Here is a 22,550-nt window from a genome sequence, read left to right as displayed (position 1 = left end):
GAGTTCTGAAAGTAGCACAGGAAATCTTCATTTGTGTAAAGTGTTTTTTTTTTCTTTTTAAAATGGAAGCATTTGTCCTTTTGCTTTCTTCTTCCAACATTCGTGTGGTTTGATTCCTCCTTTGTTTTGCTGAAGAAATAAAACTGTAAACTGTCAGTGGCCTTGCAGGAAAAGAAAAACAAAAGATGACAGGACTTAAAACAAAATTTAAAAAAAACAAAACAGAAAGGTAGGCACCTCTGAGGTGAGCCCTAGAAGCCAAGGCTCGGTCTGATGTCTCGCTCTTCACTCTCCGTTTGCTCAGATTCGGGAGAGTTAAAGTCCCTCTACCTCCAATCTATGGCCACAGGTCTGTAAAATACTTTTTTTTTCTTTTTTTGCTGTATTTTTAATTTTTTTTTTTTTACATATATGATTTTTTTTATTTTTAAAGTTTACAGTCTGAAAAATGGTGCAATACTCAATAATGATCCATACTTTCTTGGATTATTCCACAATGAAAGCCACTAAGGTAGATAAAACATTACATAAGAAAAAAACAACAACAAAAAAAAAAACCAAAACACACACACTTATTTTAGTCCTTGAGTAAACATTTACACGTGAACTGTCCCCCTGTCTCCCCTTCAGTACTTGTATCATGTTGTTCATGTAGCTGGGCGAGGGGCGAGGTCGACGCTCAGTGCAACGCTAGAGGCTAGTTACAACATTACAATATAGTTTCTGACAAGCAAAAAAAAAAAAAAAGTATACTGAAATGAAAAGAAATACGAGGCGGAGGAGGTTCTCCGCAGTAATCACAAGCTCTCATACAGGTGCATCTCAATAAATCAGAATGGTGTCAAAAAGTTTATTTCTGTTTACAATTAAAGAAGTGAAACTAACAGATTTATGCGTTTGGTGCTTATTTCTGTTAATTTTGATCATTATGAGGAACAGGGAATTCTCCCTATTGATTTTGTACTTTTTCCTTCCACTCAACTTTCAAAGTGACAAAGGTAAACTGAAGAAATACAAAAGCAGTTTTGAAATCATGAGTACATGTGAAAAAGTAATCACCTCTCTCTCAAATAATGACTGTTACTAACCAGTTTTTGGAAAGCTGAGTTCAAATTGACTTAACCAGTACCTTTCTGAGAGTAAAGGAGGCTAAAAAGATCTCAAACTAACAGTCTGGAAAGAGATACGAAGATATTTCTAAGGCTTCGGGACTTCAGCGAACAACACTGGGTGGATTTGTGTTCAAGACAATAATCTTGGGAGGACCTTGAAAGGGCCTAGTTATAGTGTGCACTTAAAAACAATCATCAAAATGACCAGAAATAAACAAATAAAAAATGATCCCCGCACAATAAATCTGTGTTTGATTTAGTTTTGATGTCCTTCCAGTGTACCAAAATGCACCTGTACGTGTTTTTACACCTGACAGACATTCATTCATACAGTACAAGCAGCCTTGTGCAAACACTCTGATAAGATGTAAAATTTGCCTTAATAATCAATCTTTGTTTTCAGACATTTCAAATTTTAGTAACTCTGAACAGACGCTGTCAAAATCTCTGAAGTGTATGAATCAGACGAATAAAAAAAAAAAAAAAAAAAAACTACAAAAAAAGTGTTCACATTACATTATTGGCGCTTCTTTTTTGATTCAAGTATTTGTTCTCATTATTCTGTATTACTCTGATATGTTTATGATCTCGTCATCTGGGAAACAAATGGGAAGGGATGAAGCAAAGGGAGTAAAAGTGGGAAAACGGGTCAAGTCTAACCACCCACATCCATTATGTACTCTTGGTTGTATATTGTGTATGAGCTAGCATGTGCATATTCAACCCAGTCCTTTGATTTCTTGGGTCCCTTCTCAGACTAATGTCTGATCTGTGATTATGAAGCAGGTTTTACTCGAGCTCCAGTTGCCTTCAAAATTAATAATAATAATAATAAAAACATGTAAAAAGTAGGGAGAGCATCCGATTTCCGACACTTTACAGGTAGATAAGAGTGCAGATGAGGATGTGGGAGAGAGCCTCTCAGTGCTGGTGCTGCGCCGAGAAATCCACATCTGAGAGTCGACCCCCTGACCCACCTTCCCCCACCCCTCAACTTCAACACCAGCTCCATGATTAAAGTCCAGTGTGGAGTTCATTAATGCAGGTTTTCAGGAACAATCTCACGAACAAACAGCACAGGCAAAAAGTGATTGTTTTTTTTTTTTTTTGTTGAACGACGCACGTCCAAGGCGACTCTGGAAGAGGGCAAATCCCCAAAGGTTTTTTTAGTTTTTTTTTTAAGACTTGGTACCAAACTTGAGGTGCGTCTCAGCTTCTGAGTGCACAGCTTTTTTCTTCTTCTTTTTTTTTGTAGTTTCTAGTTTTTGTGAAAATCTTGATGATAAAAAGAAAAAAAAAATGTTTTTGGTTTTTAAAGAGATGTACCCGATGTGACCCATAAACAGTGCACAGACACATACAGGGACCTCCCTCGGACCCCCTTCCCACCTCCTCCTCCTACTGCAGCCGCTAAAAAAATAAAAATTAAAAAAAATATATATTCCAGTCCACTGTTCCTCAAAGACCAGCATCATCTGTCCTGCCCTTCTGCTTCTCCAGCGGCCCGATGGGTACGCCCCATCAGCAATGACTCCTTTAATCTAACATAAATGACAATGTGAGAAATTGGAAGTAGATACCAGCGATCCTGTTGGCACCAGCCTGAAGGCGCAACGGCCAACAAATAGAATCTCCAGCAGGTTGTTTAGTGTCAATCTAAAGAGAAGTGGGACTCTCTTTCAGTGTCCCCTACATTTGAACCCAGTGAGGTTTCAGGAGAAGCTGCCTGGTAATACAAGTTGTGAGAGGAGAAGTGGAGACTGGCAGATGTAGACGATTGCTGCGGACAAACACCTCCTTTTGTCGTTTGCATAGAAATGGAAGGCTTGCTGTCAGTCGAGGTGGCTCTAAGTGTGACAGAGCGCTCCCAGAGTTCAACGTGAGTGAAGCCCGTCCACGGCAGAACAAGGCCGACCGCACGCAGGTCCGATTACGCTTTTAGCCGCCTGCTGTGGCGTACCGGTGGAACTGCGCGCCGGTTCTGCTCGGGAGGCGGCAGGAAGGGACAGGAGGGATGCTGAACACTGCATAAAGACCAGTATTTGAAAGCAAAGAAATGATCATCATAAACAATCAGAAGCTAGGCATGGACTGGTTTCCAGTATCAAGGTACAATCGGAGTGTAAAAAGTCATCTTAACATGCCAGAGGAAGCGCAGGAGTGACCAGTGTTTTCCGTACAGAGCATTGATTAACAGCGTTGCCCTTCCCCTGCTTGTTGCTGCACACCACCACCAGCTGAATGAGAGTTGTCTACTACATCTTTCCAATGCTGAGACAAGAGAAAAGTTTGGCTGTTAGGAAATATGTCTGGTTGCAGAAATTACAGACAGACCAAGTATGGAAACTAAAGGAGAGCCACCCATCAGTCTTATTAAGGCTTAATTCATACAACCCAGTTCGCTCAATAGTGAAAATAGTGTCGTGCACCGGCAGTGACAATAATACTCCTATCCAAAGCGGGGCAATAATTGTTCTTAGAGAGTCCACCATTGTTTTTCCCACAAAGGTACAAGGATATCAAAAAGAATTGATATCCTAGTGAGAAATCCCTCGCTCCATTTTTAAAGTTTTCCTAATAGTGTACAAACCAGCGCATTAATGACCCCCATGAGGCTGCATTTCTCTGGCTTAACATAGTATGAACACAGACACGTTCATCATTAATAGAAGTACATTATTGCTGCTAACGTACAAGCTAAAAGCTAAAAGTAACTGTCAGGCAGCTCGCTTTAAGCTACAAGATCAGATAGCCCGACTAATATCAACTCGTTACACTTGAAGTAGAATGACAAAGTGGTTCAATATTCTGCATAATAAAACAGTTTACAACTGAATTTAGTCAGTAAATATTTTCTGAGGTCTACATTGGAATAAAAAGGAATTCATATTGTAGAAAATACAACAGAGCTGCACAACATTTCAAATTGCAATTGGAACCATAATACGATACAAAACTGCAATCGTAAAGGACGGGCTGAATGCATTATTTGGTGAGTTAAATGTAATCCAACCACGCTGCTTGCCAATATACACTGATAGGTATATTGACAGAGATGATCAAACTCAGGGACAATGATGGGGAAACACAAGTCATTTCCAATTGATCCCAACATTCAACAGTAAAAGTCAAAATCTTCTGTTTTCTAAATATTGCGTAGCCCTAAATTCTAATTATGACCAAAATGTCAATTTGTTTTAGCAGCAGTGGGTCTAATTAATGCTTTTCTGGTATAAGAACATCTGGATCCTGTAACACATTTTTATTATGAGATCTTTTGGTAGTACCTTGATACTGTGAAACCGTAGTATTTTTCTCCAAGGTTGAGAATCTCCTGACCCACATGTATCAGAAACTGTCATCAACAACTTCAGCAATAAAATAAATGCATCATGGCAATTCAGTTAAGTACAAACCAAAAGATAAACCCCAAAACACTCAAATGACTTTGATCTTTGACTAAAGTGATGTTTGCAGGAGAAAGACAGACAGTGGAAATGGCGCTTGCTGAGGACATGCTCTGACATAGTAGCAGTAGTAGTAATTTCCGAGCTCCTCCCGGCGCAAAGGCGGAGGAGGGAGAGGAGGGATCAGCAGGGAGGAGGGCAGGCGAGGGAGGAGGCGACGGGGAGGGAAAGGTGAGGGCTGCTGCAGCTCTGCTCTCTGCAGCAGGCAGGCACTCAGTGGCCACACTATCACACCAGTTGGCTGGGCCTCCAAAAAGAAAAACACAAAAACAAGGACGAGACGGCGATCCTCCCTGCCGGATCCAGCTGAGCGATCCCAGACACCAAGGCGTAAAAAGTTCTCAAAGTTGCAATGTTAACAGTGATGTTTACTTTGATATAAAAAAAGAAGAAGGTGAGGATGAGCGCTTTGAGTTTTCTTTGCATTTCCCTTCACTTTGCTACCGTGTTTGACATCCTCTGGTCCCACTGACTTAAGAAGGAAAAACAAAGTTCACATCCATGTCAAGTTAAAAAATAAGTACACAGAGAAGCCACTGAGCAGATTGCTTTGAAGTCTTTTTGCAGTTTTTATTTGCCAGTGTCGCTTCACCTTCCTTCTGTTCGTTGGCGTTGAGGGTATAAGGAGCAGCGGCGCTCTCGTTAAGTGCTATAACAGACCACCTATTCACAAGTCTTTGCCTCTTTTTTTTTTTTCCTTTTTTTTTCTTAAAACTGAAGCAAATGTGGACAAAAAAAAGTGATCTTGTCTTCTGGGTGAGGGGAAAAGAAAACAAGCTCCTCTGAATTTGGTTTGTTGCCTTCTTCCCAAACACACACACATGCGCACACATAAAATCACACACACAAGTCTTATGGAGAGGTGGCTGGCTGAAGAAGTGCTTTGTATAGAAGTCCTTGTGTCTTGGACAGAAAATGGTTGAAGACCAGCTTGCTACTCTCCTGAGTTCACACTCTCTCTAAGGGGAGATAAAGGGTAGTAGTGGCAGTTTTTTCCTCTTTTTCTGAGGGCAGATAAAGTGTTCGCAGTTCACTCTTTCCTTACAGTCTGCTCTCAGTCGTAGGGTGCTTGGACGGTAGAGTCTGTGGCTTATATTGCACGTCGCTTGAAATGGTGGGTTTTGCAGGTGGAGTGGGCGCGCGGCGCAGGGGGGAAGGAACAATTTGAGGTTGTTTTTTTTTTTATTTCTCCCAAAATGTCACTGAGACAGTCTGAGACCAAACTGCAAAAAAACATAAAAGAGCCCATAGACAGGCTGAGGTGCATCATCGTGTTTGTCTTTTTACAGTTCCTTTGTATTAGCAGTGGTTCATCTCATCATATGTACATCCACCCACCAGAGACGGTTGACAGACACATTTGAGTAACATAATTTTCTAAGCTTTGTTTTGCAATGGTTCAAGAAAACAAATCATAAAAAATACTACAAAAATAAATGGCTTGAGCAAGGCGAACAAAGTTGCATCATTCCCTTTGAGCGATGTGTTGGTTGGGGGGGAAGGGGACACCTTGATCCAACTGCGGGGGGGGAAAAAACTCAAATGTACTGACGTCGTGAGCTGCAGCAGCATGTACTTTCCACTCAGGTTTCACTGGCTCAGAAATAAGGGTGTGCAAGTTCTCCGTAAGCTTCTTTACCGAGTAAAGAGTGAGCGTGGATAGCAGGGCAGGAAACAGTTTAAGGCTAATATTAGTGCTGACAGAAACAAATGTCGGGTCTGGACCGGCTGACCGTGCGACACCCACTCTGATTGGAGGGTTTTATTAGAACTTTGGGAATGATGCCTTTCTCCATGGATCTCTGAGGTGCATTATGATCGCCTGAAAAGGCAGTGAGGGATCCCACCAGAATAAAGATGGCAGCTTGTCGCCATGTCAGTCGACTCGAGTTTGTTTAAAACAGCGACTTCCCCGCTTGTTTCTGTAAAAGGTTTTTTTCTTCGTTCTTTGATAAATGAAACTCTGGGATCCGAAACCCACACAAAATAACTGCGACTGAAATGCCGTTTAACACACGCAAAAAAGGCAAAAAAAAAAAAAAAAAAAAAAAAGAGCAGAGGAGGCGGACAAAGCCAAGCAGCGAATATGAAGCCTTGTCCTCCTCTCGACTCTCCTCCTCGTCTTCACATCCACACTTGATTATCTCCACACTGATTTGCAAGGTTTTTGCTCCTCTTTGTCAGTTTTTCCTCCTACATGGACTCTCCACTCAGCAGGTCACCAGGCAGCAGCGTATTGATTGGCGTGGGGCTCCCCATGACTCGTCCCTCCTCGCCGCTCGGGGGTCCCCACAGGCTGGAATACTGCTGAACGCCTCCCCAGAGCAACTCCCCGCCCGTTTTAGTTCCGCCTGCTCCGAGCCCGCCACTGCTGCCGCCGCCACCGCCGCCGCTGTTGTTGTTGTTGTTCCAGTGGGGTGAGTGACCAATGGGATGAGCAACTCCGGATCCGGAGCCACCCATCCTGGTCTGATTGGTTCCCGGGGTGGCCTGCCAGCTGGTCGTCCCGCCGAGCGACTGGCCCTGTGCAAAGAAGCGGTTCACCTCCTCTTCCCCGGCGAACTCTGCTAGAATGGTGGTGTTCCCCAGCACACACCTGGATGGAGACACAGATGACTCAAGTGTTAAAACTCTTTAGGGTATGAAGCTCGTAAAGCTCTAAAGCTTCGGCGACGTACATGTGCAGAGACTTCTGAGCTTTGGCGGCTTCGTCCTTGGAGCTGTAGCGAACCACAGCGTTTCCCTGTGTCAGGTTGAGGTGGAATGTGATGAGGGGGCCGTGCTGCATGCACAGCGTACGCAGAGTGGAACCGTCAATCTGGGGGGAAAAAAATAAAAGTATGTCTGAATGAGAAGTCGATTCCTACATCATGAGAAGAGAGAAACTCGAGGAGGAAACCGTTACCTGTGGCGTTAGGTTCCTCAGAACCAGCCAGCTGCTGGTCCTGGTGGAGCTGTCCGTACTCCATGTGGTACCTGCTGCGATGAAAGGGAGAGCAGCAAAAATCAGACATCTGTTTACATGCAGCTTCATACTTTTCAGGTTGCTGTGAAACCAAAAAGTCTAAAGGTGGATGGGTGGAGTTGATAAAAAGTCACTAAAAAGTCAGTTTGACATGTTCAACCACAACAAGTCATCCTCTTATTTTCAAGATTACGACTCCCGCTCTGAACGCTCAACAACGTGATGTAAGCCACATAAAAGTATCTCTTACTCTTTGCGCACTTCATTACTTCACAAAAACATAAGTACAGCTCCAGGATTTCACTTAGAGAGATTCCACATTTTGGAACAGAATAACACTTTGATGTCTGTTTCTCTTGTTTTTTAACTTATTATTTCCACCAACCTCAAAACACAACCTGTACTGCAAATCACAAAATCTTACCCAGTATTTTTTGTTTAGTTTCTAGATATTTGTTTTATATTTCAAATATCTTAGGATATCTGAAATACGACAAAATTAACTTAGAAGTAACTTTTTAGCAACAAACATGAGCTTGTTTTAAGTCAATAATTTCTTAAAATTCCTTAACTATTACCTTTTTAAACCAATATTAAGGAATTATTGACCTAAAACAAACTCCTGTATCTTGCTCAAAGTTAGTTGTAATTCAGTTTTCTCTTATTTCAAGTGTACTAAGATATTTGCACTAGAAACAAAACAATAATCTAAGATTTTGTGTTTTTGCAGGGTAGTAGAACCAAATACATGTCAGTAAAGCGCTACCTGTGGTGTAAGAGCTGCTCCATCCTTGGGCCAGACCCAGAGAGCTTCCGCCCCAGGTGGAGGAGGGTTTTGTGTTTGTGAGGCCGGGTGGGGGGCGGGAAGGAGCCGTGGTGCTGCTCCGCGGACCCTGGGGGACTTTCCAAAGCTCGTGGGACAGAGATGCCTGGCTGTGAGAGATGGGACCTGGAGACCAGGTTGATTTCATTTCTGACAGTTTGCCTGAATGGATGGAGAAGAGGAAGGAGGTGGTTGGCTTACAACACCAGGTGGCTGAAAGACAGATACTCCCCAAGGAGGGATGCTACGGTCAAGTTGTTTAAAAGTGTCCAAAGTAAACTCCAACCTCAGAGTAAATATAGCTTCCAGCAGTACCAGGTAGCCTATTACAAATAGAATACTGGCATATTGTTCTGAAACGTTAATCTTTTCTTCTTGTCATTTTCTATCACACAATGTGAAAGCACATAAAATGTTTGGTGTAACATAAACATATGAAAAAAGATAACAGCAAGTATTTTATTTAAAACAGGTTTGGGAGATAAATTTAGGATTTGAAGTGAGAAAAATGCCAATTCTGACTGTAATACTGAGATTTTTAAAATCCCAATTGTTTCCATAACTGATCTTTCCAAACATACTTCATGTCATTTTAAAATAAAATAAAAAAAAAAGTAGTAAAGTTCATTTTTAAGTTTACTTCCACATTTGGCAAGGTTTGAACAATGGACCTGGAAAATCCATTAACTGGAAGAAGTGAAATAAGGATTTACACAAGAAAGAAAGGAAGGATGTGTGGAATGAACGACAGAAGGAAGGATGAACAAACAGAAGTAAAGTAAGATGGTAGGAGGTAAGAAAGAAGACACTGGTTACCCAGGAAGGAAACAAATAAATAATAAGGAATCAAGTAAAGACAAGAAAGAAGGCTACAAGGAAGGACATAAAGCAGAGGGAGGTAGGAGACGAGGAAGGACACAAAAAGAAAAGAAGGAAAGATGGGAATAATGCAAGATAACATATGAAGGAGAGAAAGAAAGGATGAACACAAAGAAGGAAAGAATTAAGGTAATGAAAAAAGAAAAAACAAAGGAACAACAAAAAAAGTTCATGACTAAATACTGGAACAGTTTACACTCCGCTCTGCTTCACATGTTTCAGGTAACACACTAGTTCAGATTAAAACTGCAAAAGAAATTTGCTGTGGATAATAGATCCAAGAGGAAGCCATGTTTGACAAGGAGTGGTGACATCAATGATGTTTTTTTTTCCTGTAAATAGCTGGAGCTTTGATTGAAAGCTCCAGTGCTTTCAATCAACAATGCTTGGATTGAAAGGTAAATTTTTCTCCAATATTTTGCTGAATTTGATGGGTTTCTTCCAGGATCGCGCTGCATTTACCTTTATTTAGTTTCTGATCAACTAGCTTACATTGCATGATGCTGCCACCACTGTGCTTTCAGGCAGGGATGGTGTGTTTAGGGTTATGCAAAGTGTTACTTTTTTTTGTCACAGACTTTGTCATAAAAGCCAAAATCCTTCTGTGTGAAAGGTTTTCTTCTCATCACTCTTTCATAAAGCCACTTTTGTAAATATCTCTGAATACTGTTGCAAGGCATATTAGAGGAGAGAATGATGCCTGTCTGCAGGGATTCAGTCACTGCAACGTAAAAGGAAAGGGGGTTGTGGATAAGCCGTGTACCTGCGTCGTCCATCTCCGGGGAAGAAAGACTGAACGAGCTACTGTAGGCACTGACTGGCCAATCAGTGGACGGAGGCAGAGCCTCGCTCTGAGATGAGGTGGGAGAGGAGCCTAAGCCGATGTCAGCAACACAAACAGAAAGACAAACACAAAGAAAAAGTAACAAAGAGAGAAAATGGTATAAAGAAAAATAAAAAGTAAAAAAAAAAAAACACACTAAAAATGGTGATCAGAGAAGCATCAACTTGCAAGTGACAATGGATATAGCAGAAGTTAAAAGTAGGAAAATGAAGAACACAAAAGAGAAGAAGCAGGATTTCTGAAAGCAGCCGCTGAATGTAATGTTTTTGTTTTCTCCTCGACACGTTTTAAACGCCTATTAAAAATATTGCAGAAACACTCAAAAAGGTGCCCTCGGAATGTGACAAAAACATTTTTCAAACTTTAGTGAAGATATTTTTTAAAAATTATTATTTATACTTTAAGAACCACCTTGACCTTTGGACTTACCTCCACTTCTGTCCCGGAGCAGGTAACGGTTGACATCTTGGATGTTGGTGTTGATCGTAGGTCCGCTGGGGACGCTGCCTGGAGTCACGTTGGGGTCGGTCTCAGGGTCGATGTTCTGCAGACCCTTCCAGGGTACACCAGGACAAAACTCTGAAGCAAAAAATGAGCACAAAAAGAAACATTTGTAACTACTTTTCATGTTTATTAAGCAAGAAGCTTCCAAACTGACTTGGAATATGAAATGGCACTGTTATCCACAAGCTGTTACCTACCTGGAGGCCAGTTGATATTTGTCCCGTTGGCCATCTTGTCGCTGCTGTTCTTGCCCTGACCCCAGCTCTCTGGAGGAACCAACGGGCTGGTCGGAGACTCTGAACTTGATATCAGGTTGTAGGGGTTGTAGGAGTCGTCTAACTGAGGAGGCTTTCCAGGTGGGCCGAGGTTGGCACCTGAGAAATGTATCAAAGGCACCTTGTGAGAAATTTAGAGAATTAAATATAAGAAACTGAAACTTTTTGGGATTGTTCCTTCCAGGGTAAATAATAACGTATGTGTACCTATGATTTCAAAATCAAAAATAAATTATATCTGAACAATATTTGAAATATTAGCTTAAGAATACCAGAATTTAATTGCAGACTTACAACTTGATTTATGCTGTAGGACGGTAAAGAATCAACAACCCTATATGAGCTTTACTTTAGAGAGTAGGACACATTTTTTTTTGGACAATTTATATACTTTCTACCAACTAAAATGACTTATGCTTGAATTATAATGCAGATTTGAATTTACCCAATTTGGAAAATATCAGCTGGACTCCTAAAACATACAAATAAATACATTTAATGTTCGTTCTGTTGTTATATTTTGAGGATCTTTTCTTTTTTCTCATTGTAAATGGATAAACAAACAAACATTATTTTGCCTTTTTCCTGGCCTTTTGATTTTCTCCCTGTGGCCAACTCTTAGCGAGTTAAAATAAAAATATATTAACTACATGAACTGTGCTTAAATTGAAAACTATATTAAATTAACACCAGCAGATGTCACTGTTGGTATTCCAAATACTCTCACCAAATTAACACCAAGGTCAGAATTCGTTTTACTTTGACTTAAAATACTAATTTTACCCATATACAGACATAAATATTCAAAGGTCTTTACTAAGACAGGTAAGACTTGCAGTGTTTAAGTTTAAACCAATATTCAGTGTAAAATTGAATTTACTTTTGCAGACAGTAGAAACTCCAGGTCAAAGTGAGCATTTTGCAGAGTTATCACTGTCTTTCAGCACTGTTTTTTTATTTTTGGTTTTAGTGGCCTTTATTTTATCTGGCAGGAAGGTGGCAGAGAGGGAAAGACATGCGGCAAAGGAACAGAGGACAGGAATCGAACTTGGGATTGCGTTGAGGTCTGCAGCCTCTGTATACGTGGCGCCCGCTCTGACCACTGCACCACACGGCGCTCCGAAACTAACATTACAACAAATACACCTCTTTGAATTCGTTACTAAAAACTTTCCCACCCTGACCAGCTCCCCGATCTCCTCTCACCATGTTTTCCCAGGTTGGGCTCAAGAGGAGACGAGTTTCCAGAAAGGCTTTCAATGGAGTTTGGGTGTGTCCACTGTGACAGCCGGGACTGCGGTAGAGGTGGGTCCTTCATAGGAAGGCTTCCCACATCGATACAGTTTGGATTCATGTTTGGATTCAGTCCAGCTGGAGGCACAAGAAGATCACATGAGAGATGCAGTAAAAGCACAATTTCTCTTAAAATCACATTCAAACACTTACAGAGAGTGTAGGGGCTGTAGGTGTTGGGAGATGACTGCGGCTCTTTGGTCTGCAGGTCAGGTAGGACTGGAGTCTGGGGGTGACCCGGATATGAATCCAGGGAGGATTTGGCCCCACCAGGATGCAGGCCAGAGTGGGACGACTGCTGCTGTTGCTGCTGTTTCATCAGCAGAGCCTGGGCCAGCTGACGCTGGTGTTGTTGGATCTGCTGCTGCATGTTATTGATTGTACGTGCAACCTGGGATTAGGATGCAACAGAAACAACAGTTACAGCTAACACAAGAATAGTGCAACATTTCCACCCGCACACTGAATTTTTCTGCGATTAGAAGTGGAAGAAAGAATAGAAGCTCAGAGAAAATCTTACTTGCTGCTCTTGTTGCCGAATGGGGCCAGAAACATTGCGCTGTGCCTGCAACATTTGCTGTTGAATTTGTAAACGCTGATATGCCTGTGGAGAAGGTGACAAAATGGTTAAAATCTCTAAAGATTTTAAATATTTACCCTCATAATAAAAAAGAACAGCTTGAAGGGAAGTCTTCAAGAACGACTGGATAACACTCTGATATATATATAATAAAAGGCAAAGCAGATTAAGCTGAAAGTCTCACCAGTTGCAGCTGGTAAAGTTGATTCAGAAGGGTCATATGTTGAGGGTTTATTGGTGAGGTTAAAAGTGCAGGATTCAGACCAATGTTTTTTGCTGCAAACTGTAAGAGCTGTGCTTGAACCTGTGGAGACACAATCGACATTCAAGACTCAATTAAACTGGCACGTTGGGATTTGATCATGCTAAAAAGGCACCAGTGCCGAGTTTGAATATTTTCCTGGAAAAACTTTCATACTCAACCTACTCTTTAGCTCATGTAGAGAGACGCTACATATAGGAGTAAATATTTTTTCCTAAGTGTAAGTATACCTGAGGGGAGAGAAACTGAGGCACTTGCGCACGTAGACTAGGCTGAGAGGAGCTGAGAGGCGGCACTGGTGGCTGAGGAGGCGGCTGCGGCTGCTGCATGGCCCGGGTTTGTGCTGCTCCACCACCACCAAACATTCCACTCTGCATCTGTTGGAAAAACCAACACAGCCTGTCAGCGTGATCCCTAATTTCTTTCCACAATCATTTCCACTCGAGTTACCTTCGGCTTTACACATATATTAATGTCAATCACCTTATCAATGAAGGGCAGGCGAGGGTCTGTTGAGGGGTCTTTGGAGAGAAGTGGAGGCCGAGGGCAACTCATGGGCTTGTTGATGAGCCCGTTGTAGTCGTGGCCGCCAGTCCCGATCCCACGCTTGTCAAGCTCTGTCTTCTTCTCCAGCAGGGCACTCATGGCCTGATCCAAGTTCATATTGTTGCTCTTCAAAGCCTCCTCTGCTGGATCCCTCTGGAAATAAAAAACACAAACCATCAGTGCTGCAGCTGCGACACGACCACATGAACCACTTCAATGTCGTAAGCACTGAAATGAAGCACACGCTGACGCGGCGCTAAGCTGCGTTTGTTTGCGCAAAAAAAACATGTGACAAATGAGCGGTCGTGTCACTCTTGCAGTACATTGCAAATTTATTCACATTGGTTTCAATTTTTCAACATTTTTTTGCTACAACCACAAACCTTAATGTAATTGATTAGAATTGTAAGCGACAGACCAACAGAAAGGGCATAATTATGTTGTGGCAGAAAAATAATACATACAGAAACTATAAAAAGATGCTCTAATCTAAACCAGTAGAGCTCAAGCTTTCCACACCAAACATCACATCATTAAATACAACATTTTACAAGCACCACAACAAGCGTAACATGTCTTTTAATTCATAAAAAACATATAGATGAGAAGTAAAGGAAACTTTCCTATTAATCCACCACCATGCAGGTGTGGCTGAAGGATCCTGTTAATTGTGAACTGTATTTGTCCCCAGAATTAAGCACCTTTACGCTCAGCGAGGAAATACAAGGAAAAGACTACGTGAAAAGGTAAAAGTGGAAGCTTTTCACCAAAGCAGACTTCTAAGTCCAACATTGCTGCCATGCATTTGCAACATAGTGATGCTACTTGCAGCGATACACAAAGAAGAACGTGTTTGAAGTGGTGATTGGTAAACATCTCTACTGTAAGTGAACCTCCCTCTCAAACTTAATGAAAAACATCTCCACAGCATGATGCTGCCATTGCCATGTTTCATAGTTAGTTTTCTATTTACTTTGGTCTCATTTGATCAGAGCATCTTCTATATGTCTACTGTGTCTTAGAAAACTATAAACAGGATTTCTTATGGCTTTCTTTCAGCAATGATTTTGTCTTCAGGCAGTCTTTTTTTATAATGAAACGTTTTAGTGGTACATGACTAATAGCTGTCCTCTCAAGGGATTCTCCTATTTGAGGTATGGATCTTTGCCACTACTTTAGCTGAGATTAAATTACACACATACTTCAGCTCACTAGCTGGTTTCTTAAAGCATTTAGTTGTCCTGGTTTTTATTTAGAAGCATAAGAAGAAGTGGAGCTGAAAACAAATGCATGCCACAATTACCAGATTCTTACTTGAAAAAGACCATGTGTTTTTTTCTTTAATTTCAAAATTATGGACTACTTTTCATTAATCCATCATCTAAAATCCCAAAGAAAATACACTAATTTAACAGTTATAATTCAAGGCCACTGTATTCACATTTCTCAGGCTTATTTCATGTACTGTTGAATAAATTTCAGCCACTCAAGAAATGCTGGAAGAGAGAAAACATTACACTTTCTGATGGCTGTAGAAAGTGAACCTAAATGATTCAACTCACAGGGAAGCCCATGTCTGTGAGCTGTTTGATGAGCTGTTTCATGATCCAGACATCTTCCTGTTTCCCTGGGATCTTTACCTGAGGAAATACATGAACAGAAACTTATTAGCATATGAACGCTGTGTAATTGTGATATTATAAAAGAGCATAAAAACAGATTTAGAGAGTATGTTTACTAGATGTTAAAAGAAAAAAATATGGTACTCTGACAGAAAAATGATCAAATAAAAACATCCACAGCGAGTTTGTAATAAGAGCTTCGTACTTTCTGTGGGCCTTTTTTGGATGCATTGCCCCAGGAGTTACAGGAAGAGTTGCTCTCCTGGGAGGCTGTACTGTTCCACATGTCTCCCTCCTCAGAGTCCCACTGACCCCCTGAAAGGCTGAGCTCTTCACCTCCTCCCCCCCACCCATCTTGCATAGGTTTGGAGGCTACAAAGTACACAAAAGGAAAAAAAATACATGAAGTGTATTATAAGACACATTACACGTGTGAAATTTCTTGCGAAACAAAATGCATTGGTAGAATTTAATAGTACGGTAGTAGCATGATCATTGAAGAATAATAGCCACTAGGGGTCACTGTAGCTCAATGCGTGGAATCCAAAGGGCTGCAACCCTGTCATATTGATGTCCTTGACTCATCACACAAAAAAACTCTTGCTTTTCTTGCAATGAGTCAGCAGAGGAGCAGATTATTCTTCAGAAATATTAAGTATGATCAGATATGCAGCATTTTTATTTTTACCAGGTTTGCCAGGCGCTGCTGTCATCGCTGGGTTGCTCCTGCCGTAGTTGTCTGGGTTGCCATCTCCCCAGGCTCCGGGGCCTCCGCTCGGTTTGCCCCAAGCAGATGTGCCATTATCCACGCTGACTGGAGAAGGTGCCGGTTCTCCCCAAGAGCTTTCAGATTTTGTGTGGGAGCTTGGAATCTCTCCCCAACCTGAAGGTCGCACAAGGACAGCAGCTTGTCAATGTGAAAACCTCAAAGACGATTCGTATCCAGAAAACATCTTTTGCATCCACAGAGATTTTAGCAGATTTGAGTATTTTTCATAAGTCTGAAAGTGTGGGTGACAAATGAGACTTTTTTTGTTAACCATTTTATATCAAATTATTATCTGCACAAATATGAAATGTAGGTATCACTATCTGACATTATTTTGCCTTTAGGGCCGATAACTGATATTTACCAATATCATACTGTATATATATTTAATTACCCAATTGACACCTTGAAAAAAAAAACCGACCACATCTCTGACTTCACCACTGCTTCTGTACTTCAATTAAACTTCCCCCACAGTCTTGGGCTGTGTCACTATCACATGACCAACCTCTACCACACCCTATCCAGAAACAAACGGCAACAAGCTGACAATACATATCAGTTGTTACAGTAAGTCCAGTTTTATTTATCAGATATGTCAAAAAAATAAACATCATCAATGTTAGTGCCTATATATCGTGCATTCCTAAAATTGTAGCAAGAGTGACCGTATTTGAATCCGGGCAATGAGCCATTGCTTGGCTAAGCTAAATATCAGACTCTCGTGTAAAGAGAGTCTGAAGTTTAAGTTTTAATAATTAAACTTTTAACTTAATTATTAAGTTAAAAGTTTTTATTGCAAATAGTTTTATCCAAATATTTGACAGAACCATGCTTGGTTCTTGGGTCTGTCTGCAGTGTTTCACTGTTTTACAACTTGATTTCTATTTGCTGGTTGTTTTATTTAGTATTTTATGTAAAGCACTTTGTAAAATATGTTTTGAATAGTGCTCCAGGAAAAAAATCCATTACTTACACATGTATTTTTGAACAAGATCATGTATCGTGTATATATATATATATATATATATATATATATATATATATATATATATATAATTTTTTTCATGGTTGCTGTATTTTAATGTTTTTTGTGCCTTATGACTCATAAGATATCTAAATTATCCCAAGGGGATCAACTCACTAGTGTGTAAAATAAAATAAGGAACAACTGGTGCCTTTAAATCATTTTAGAAGAATGGGTTGAAACAGTGTTTTACAAAACACAAACAAGTATGTCAGACGTTTATCATATGTTTAGATAGTAGTGCCAGCTAGGCAGGCAGGGAAGGAGGTAGAAGACGGCTTGGCTGAGCAGGACTGTGGATAAAAGTAGGCAGGGTCCATTTAGGATCTGGCTCATCCCAGTGAGTTTTGGCATGAAAAGCACCATGTTGCCACTACGTCTGCAGCAATGCCAGGCCCAACTTAGCTCTCCCACTAGGAAAAGGTCAGGTCCTAAAAGCTGCTCCAAAATTAGTTAACATCCAAAATTCTGGTAGGACCTGCCAGAAACTACCGTACACAGATCTACAAGATTTACATTTTCTTATTTTAATCCGACACTTTGTGATGAACAAATAAGGAACATTATTGTTCCTTATTTTTAATTCACTTCATGTTAAGAAACAAATAAAAATGCCTGGTATGAGGTTTACTTACCAGCAGTAACAGCAGGTATGCTCTAATGGGGAACAGCAGGGGGCATCTGCCCTTACTAGCTGCCTGGGGGCTTGCGCCACCTCCTTCAGCTCAATTTCTGACAGATGGTGGCTTCCAAATAATCACTTCTGATCTGATTCAAACTGTTTGTGGTATATTTTCACATGGCATTATTGTAAATCCTTTTTCTACACAGTCTCTGCTTGCCAAGGCCACCGCTGAAGTCATGTTCTCCATTGTGAGGAGCTGGCTGGATGGCCGGAGTTACCAGAGCCTTGCCGATTAGGAGTAAATCCAAACGGTACAAACTAGGTCAAGATTTTACCTTAAGTGGATCAACAGATTGGAGCTTAAGGGTGCACTGTGCTAACTACCTGAACAGCTTTTATGTTTGACACTTTAAAGAGTGAAAAAGTAGTGATTTCAATTCTGGAATATTTCAGAACAAATGCACTGACTTAGTGATTCCAGCCAGGTTTCACTGTAGCTTATTGTAAAATTTTATCAATAGTTTATCTTACCTTGAGCTATCAAAGGACCCCTGATGTGAGATGTTCCAGACTTGTGTTGCACTGAAGGATCTACGGCCCCACTGGCAGGGCCTGGGTTTTGAGTGTTTTGGCTATGGTTCTGTAAAGGTGCAGGCGGCCCATGATAGGAGTGATTGTGAGCGTGGGGATGGTTATTGCTAGGACCTGGAGGGTTACTACCTCCTGTGGTAACTTTAGCCTGGACCATCCCTGGGTTGTTCCTGTCCCACAGGTTGACTGCTTTATTGTAGGTACCGGGGTCGCCCCAGGCCGAGGTCCCGTCATCAATCTCCATTTTGCGACGGATTGAAGGCGGAGAAGGCTCTTCCCAGCCTGTTGCCTCATTTGAGGGTTCTTTCTTACCACCACTCCAGGATGCACCCTGCTTCACAGAGCCGGGACCACCCCAAGAGCCCATAGTCCCTCCTCCGCTATTACTGCTGGGCCCATCCTGAGGCTTGCCCATCCATCCTTGAGGGGGACCACATGGGCGCTGTGGTGCAGAGTCACTCCAGCCTCCGCTGTTTCCAGCTCCAGAACCTCCATGTCCTGAAGAAGACATTCCCCAATCTCGCTTGTTTTCCTTCCAGTTTCCTGATTCTCCTTTCCAGTCAGGGCCAGAGGAGCTCTTTTTACTCTCTTCTGGTTCTCCCCAGTCCCCAGTGTTATTGCTTCCTCCACTGCTGCCCCAGGAGTTGGATGTTTTGGGTTGCTCTCCCCAGCTCTGGGATGTTGACTTGCCTTGTGAATCATCCCAGCCAGATGATTTCTCCTCCCCCCAAGATTGAGCCCCGTTCTTGGGTATGCTGTTGGAAGGGCCTCCTGTTGGAGGGTTACCCCATCCACTAGGCCCTACTGGGTGCTTTACATTAGTGGGTGTGTCTCCCCAACTGGAACTGGGCGCATGTGAAGTAGCCATGCTTCCACCCCAACCAGAAGGTCCCTGTGAACCAGGCACATCATTTTTGTTACCAGAGTCAGACCTCGAAGCAGGGCCCGTGTTAGTGTTTGAGGGTCCCTGGACATTGCTTGGAACTGTAGGCCCAGAGCCCCAAGAATCAGTGCCAGCGTCATTCTTGCGTTTAGAATCGTCCATGTCCCAGGTTGTGTGCTGGCGAACAGGAGTCTGACCCCAGCCAGTGTTGCACAGCACCCTGGAGTCCAGATCCTGGGCAGGCATCAGAGGAACTGTTTTTTCTCTGGTTGGGTGATCTCTCTGTTGGGGATATCCTTCCATGCTGTCACTGCTCCCTTCACTGGCACCAGCTGTGCTCACAGCTCTGCTCCAAGTATTGGCTTGTGAATCCTGGGGAGGAGAGCTGGGCGCATCCCAGCCTCCCTGGGCCTCTTCGCTATGCTGTTTCCCCCAGTCTCCACTGGACTGTTCATTCCAGCCTCCAGACTTTACAGTTCCACCTCCCACATTGCCCCAAGCAGAATCCCAGCCAGGTCCTTCCTTTGACGAAGTTGGCTTTGAATTGCCACCATTACCCCACAAAGAGTTGCCATCTTCTCCGTTGACCTGTGAACCCCCTGGTTGAGGCTGTCCCATAGAACCCAAGCCTACAGGTGAGCTGCCCCAACCAGACATGTTTTGAATCGGGCTAGGAGGTTCTTGTTTTTTAGTCTGATTTGGTCCATCAGTTTTAAGGTTTTGAGGTTCAGAACTGAAAGACACATTCGTGGATGGAGTGAGGTGTGACTCATCAGAAGTCATTATGGTACCCCATGCGCTGCCAATCCCAGAAGACTTGCCGTTATTGTTGGCTCCAGAACAGGCACTGGTTTGGGCTGGTGGGGGGCCAGGAGGGTTACAGAGATTAGGTGTAGGTTGAGGAGATGAAATGGTGTTGGCTCCACCTGAGCTGCCTCCCCCTGTGCCTCCTCCATCATGCCCCAACACGGGCCATGCAGATGGGTTGGCATTAGGGTTTAGGTTCAAGTTAAAGTTGGTGGTGGAGGACGATGAAGAGGAACCCCAGCCCCTGCTGCCTCCTCCTACTGGGCTATCGCACTTCCCTTCATTACCCACTGAGGACTGAGGGGGGCAATGAGAAGGTCCTGGCCCAGATCCCCAACTGCGATTGGTTGCAACCTGGCTAGAGAGCATGCTGGTTCCAGTATGATTGACAGGGCTAGGCCCACTGTTGGCTTTGCTGTTAAGGTGGTTGGCAGCGAAGTGGCCTGTCTGACTATTGGCTCCCGTGGCCATACTCACTGCACTACAACTACTGCTTGAACTACTGCTGCTGGTGGTCAGGTGACCAGGGTCAGTGTCCAAAGGGCATCCTGCTGGAGAAGCCTGGCTCTGACTGAGAGTAATAGAAGGCCAAGCCTCTGAGTCCTTCTGGTCAATTATCAGTTGATCCCAGCCACTGGGACTGGTGGAAGATGCAGCACTTGTGGCACTTCTGTTGGCTGGCAGGTGTCCCCAGGGGGGGTTATCATACTGGGTTCCTTGGCCACTATGCGGGGGCAGTACTGTGAACATAAAGAGAGAAAAAGAACAAAAAACAATCAGAAATGAGGGCAGACAGACGTGATTTCACAATTTCATAACATACACATAACTAATGCTAAAACAATGTAAGCATCTAATGATGTGTAAAATGCTTTAAAATATTTTTTTTATTGCATTACCATAATCTCAAACTAAAACTTTAAAAATCCAATATTTAACTGGAGTAAATTTATTCAGTATGAAACCTGTTAATAAATAACTGTTCAACAGTGGCACAATTATTGGTATCCTCAACATTTCCTTAAGGATACATGTTATTAAAGAATTTATATTAAGTCATAGTTTGTATTTCGAAAGGAAAGTAAAGTAAAAAATATTTTTCAAAGCCTGATGTTGGAGAGCGCAGCAAAGATTTGAATCTCAGGGGTTTTCATACCATCCATTAGATCATTTTCATGCCCGATTGTTTGGGAGGGATTCCAAGAAAAGCCTTTTTTGTCCTACCATGATAAACTTAAACATAGAGAGCTCCCTACATTCCCCTCTAACTTTAACTAGAAGAGCATGATTCGGTCAGCAGTCAATGCTCCAGTTGGGTCTGGTGTGAAACAAAAAGAGGAATACCAAAGCACGGGTAAGTCTGGTGGAAGATCTGTGACTTTGTGACTCAGTTTCTCTTCCAAAGACCCTCGAAATCATGTTAGACTGCACGGCATAATAAACTAGTGAACTAAGAGTGGACCTTCATTGTGTTTTTAAGTAGGATAATGTTTCAGAACGTATAGCCAAATCAATACAGATATTGATCACTATGGCTAAAATTAACCTCCTTGCAGGGCCATTAGAGTCCCCAGACATATAACTTGTTAAAAACCTGAGATGAAAACAACATAAGTGAGGATCAAAGACTCCGAGTCTGGACTCTAGAAGAGGATTGTGCAACAAAAAAATAAAAAAAATGATCACTATGTATTCTCAAACTTTATGAAAGTTCATTCATTAAGAAGGGGTTGATCAACGTACTGATGGTTGATCACTGATGGCCAAGTACTGTGCCATCAGTGTTTTGATTAAAATGGTTTCTTGACATAAGATTTTCCCCCACACTGAATAAATATGCTGACATCAAATATTTCAACATCTGAGTTTTCAATGTTTCTAAAGTTTTCCAAATCCTAAGTGCAAGTGGCAACAAACGTTTTTGTGTCTGTGTATCTACACAAACTACAGAGACCTACTGGTCGAAATAGAAACCACCTAGATTAAAAATCTGTTGATCAACAATGACTGTTACAGTGCAAGTATTGAGCAATTCTAGAGAATCGCTTTTAAACATATGTTTTACTTCAAGTTACAGTGCATTAGTCACATATTTATTTCAAAGTCGGATTTGCAGATTTTACTTCAAAATAAAGTCGATCACAGTGCAAGCCAGACATTGTAGTTTTTCTTTTTTTTGTGTTACACACTTCAATCAAGGATGAGTTCCTACAGCTTGGTCATCTCTAGCTTAATAACTTCAAACTGCAACAAACATGACCATTACTTAGAGTAAAGCATGACTACTTTGCTGCCTAGGAACAACATCGACTCCCGTCTTTTTATTTGCCTTCACCCCTATGTAAAACTGTTCTAACAAAGTCAAGCTTTTACCATTACAGAACATAGGGGACTATGATTATGAAGGTAGTGCAGCATTACTGCATGATTACAGCTGTTCCTCATGCTGCATTGGTTCTTGTTTACATATCCCCTCACATGTACACATAGTTTGCATGCAAATACGGCAACTATGTCACAACTACATGAGGGAAGTGACAATATTTGTGTGGCACCTCTTGTTTTCAAGCTTACCACAATGCTCGCCACTACATAAAAGGGAGAGAGGATATGGTGAGAGAGCAGGGAGGGAGGAGGGAAACAGGGCACTGTGTTTCTGACACACAGCGCTGTCGT

The 22,550-nt window shown here is 42.1% G+C and overlaps 1 protein-coding gene across 1 annotated transcript in view; it reads right to left on the bottom strand.

Annotated features, from left to right (window-relative positions):
* Positions 1-43: 43 nt before the first annotated feature.
* tnrc6c1 (trinucleotide repeat containing adaptor 6C1) overlaps positions 44-22,550 on the bottom strand; it is a gene marked incomplete at its 5' end in the record, with an annotated part of 45,807 nt that continues 23,300 nt past the window's right edge. The window contains 17 exons of the mRNA XM_028041460.1: positions 44-7,175; positions 7,258-7,397; positions 7,485-7,558; positions 8,311-8,529; positions 10,010-10,120; positions 10,520-10,669; positions 10,792-10,968; positions 12,076-12,240; positions 12,316-12,553; positions 12,683-12,766; positions 12,927-13,046; positions 13,235-13,381; positions 13,488-13,703; positions 15,113-15,190; positions 15,378-15,544; positions 15,861-16,055; positions 18,125-20,614. Of these exons, the coding sequence (XP_027897261.1) occupies positions 6,773-7,175; positions 7,258-7,397; positions 7,485-7,558; positions 8,311-8,529; positions 10,010-10,120; positions 10,520-10,669; positions 10,792-10,968; positions 12,076-12,240; positions 12,316-12,553; positions 12,683-12,766; positions 12,927-13,046; positions 13,235-13,381; positions 13,488-13,703; positions 15,113-15,190; positions 15,378-15,544; positions 15,861-16,055; positions 18,125-20,614 (5,174 nt within the window). The remainder of the gene's footprint in view (positions 7,176-7,257; positions 7,398-7,484; positions 7,559-8,310; positions 8,530-10,009; positions 10,121-10,519; positions 10,670-10,791; positions 10,969-12,075; positions 12,241-12,315; positions 12,554-12,682; positions 12,767-12,926; positions 13,047-13,234; positions 13,382-13,487; positions 13,704-15,112; positions 15,191-15,377; positions 15,545-15,860; positions 16,056-18,124; positions 20,615-22,550) is intronic.

This window comes from Xiphophorus couchianus, chromosome 16, assembly GCF_001444195.1.
Source record: "Xiphophorus couchianus chromosome 16, X_couchianus-1.0, whole genome shotgun sequence".
NCBI lineage: Eukaryota > Metazoa > Chordata > Actinopteri > Cyprinodontiformes > Poeciliidae > Xiphophorus > Xiphophorus couchianus.
The sequence above is the reverse complement of the archived record's forward strand: the minus strand, read 5'-3'. Positions and strand labels throughout refer to the sequence as shown.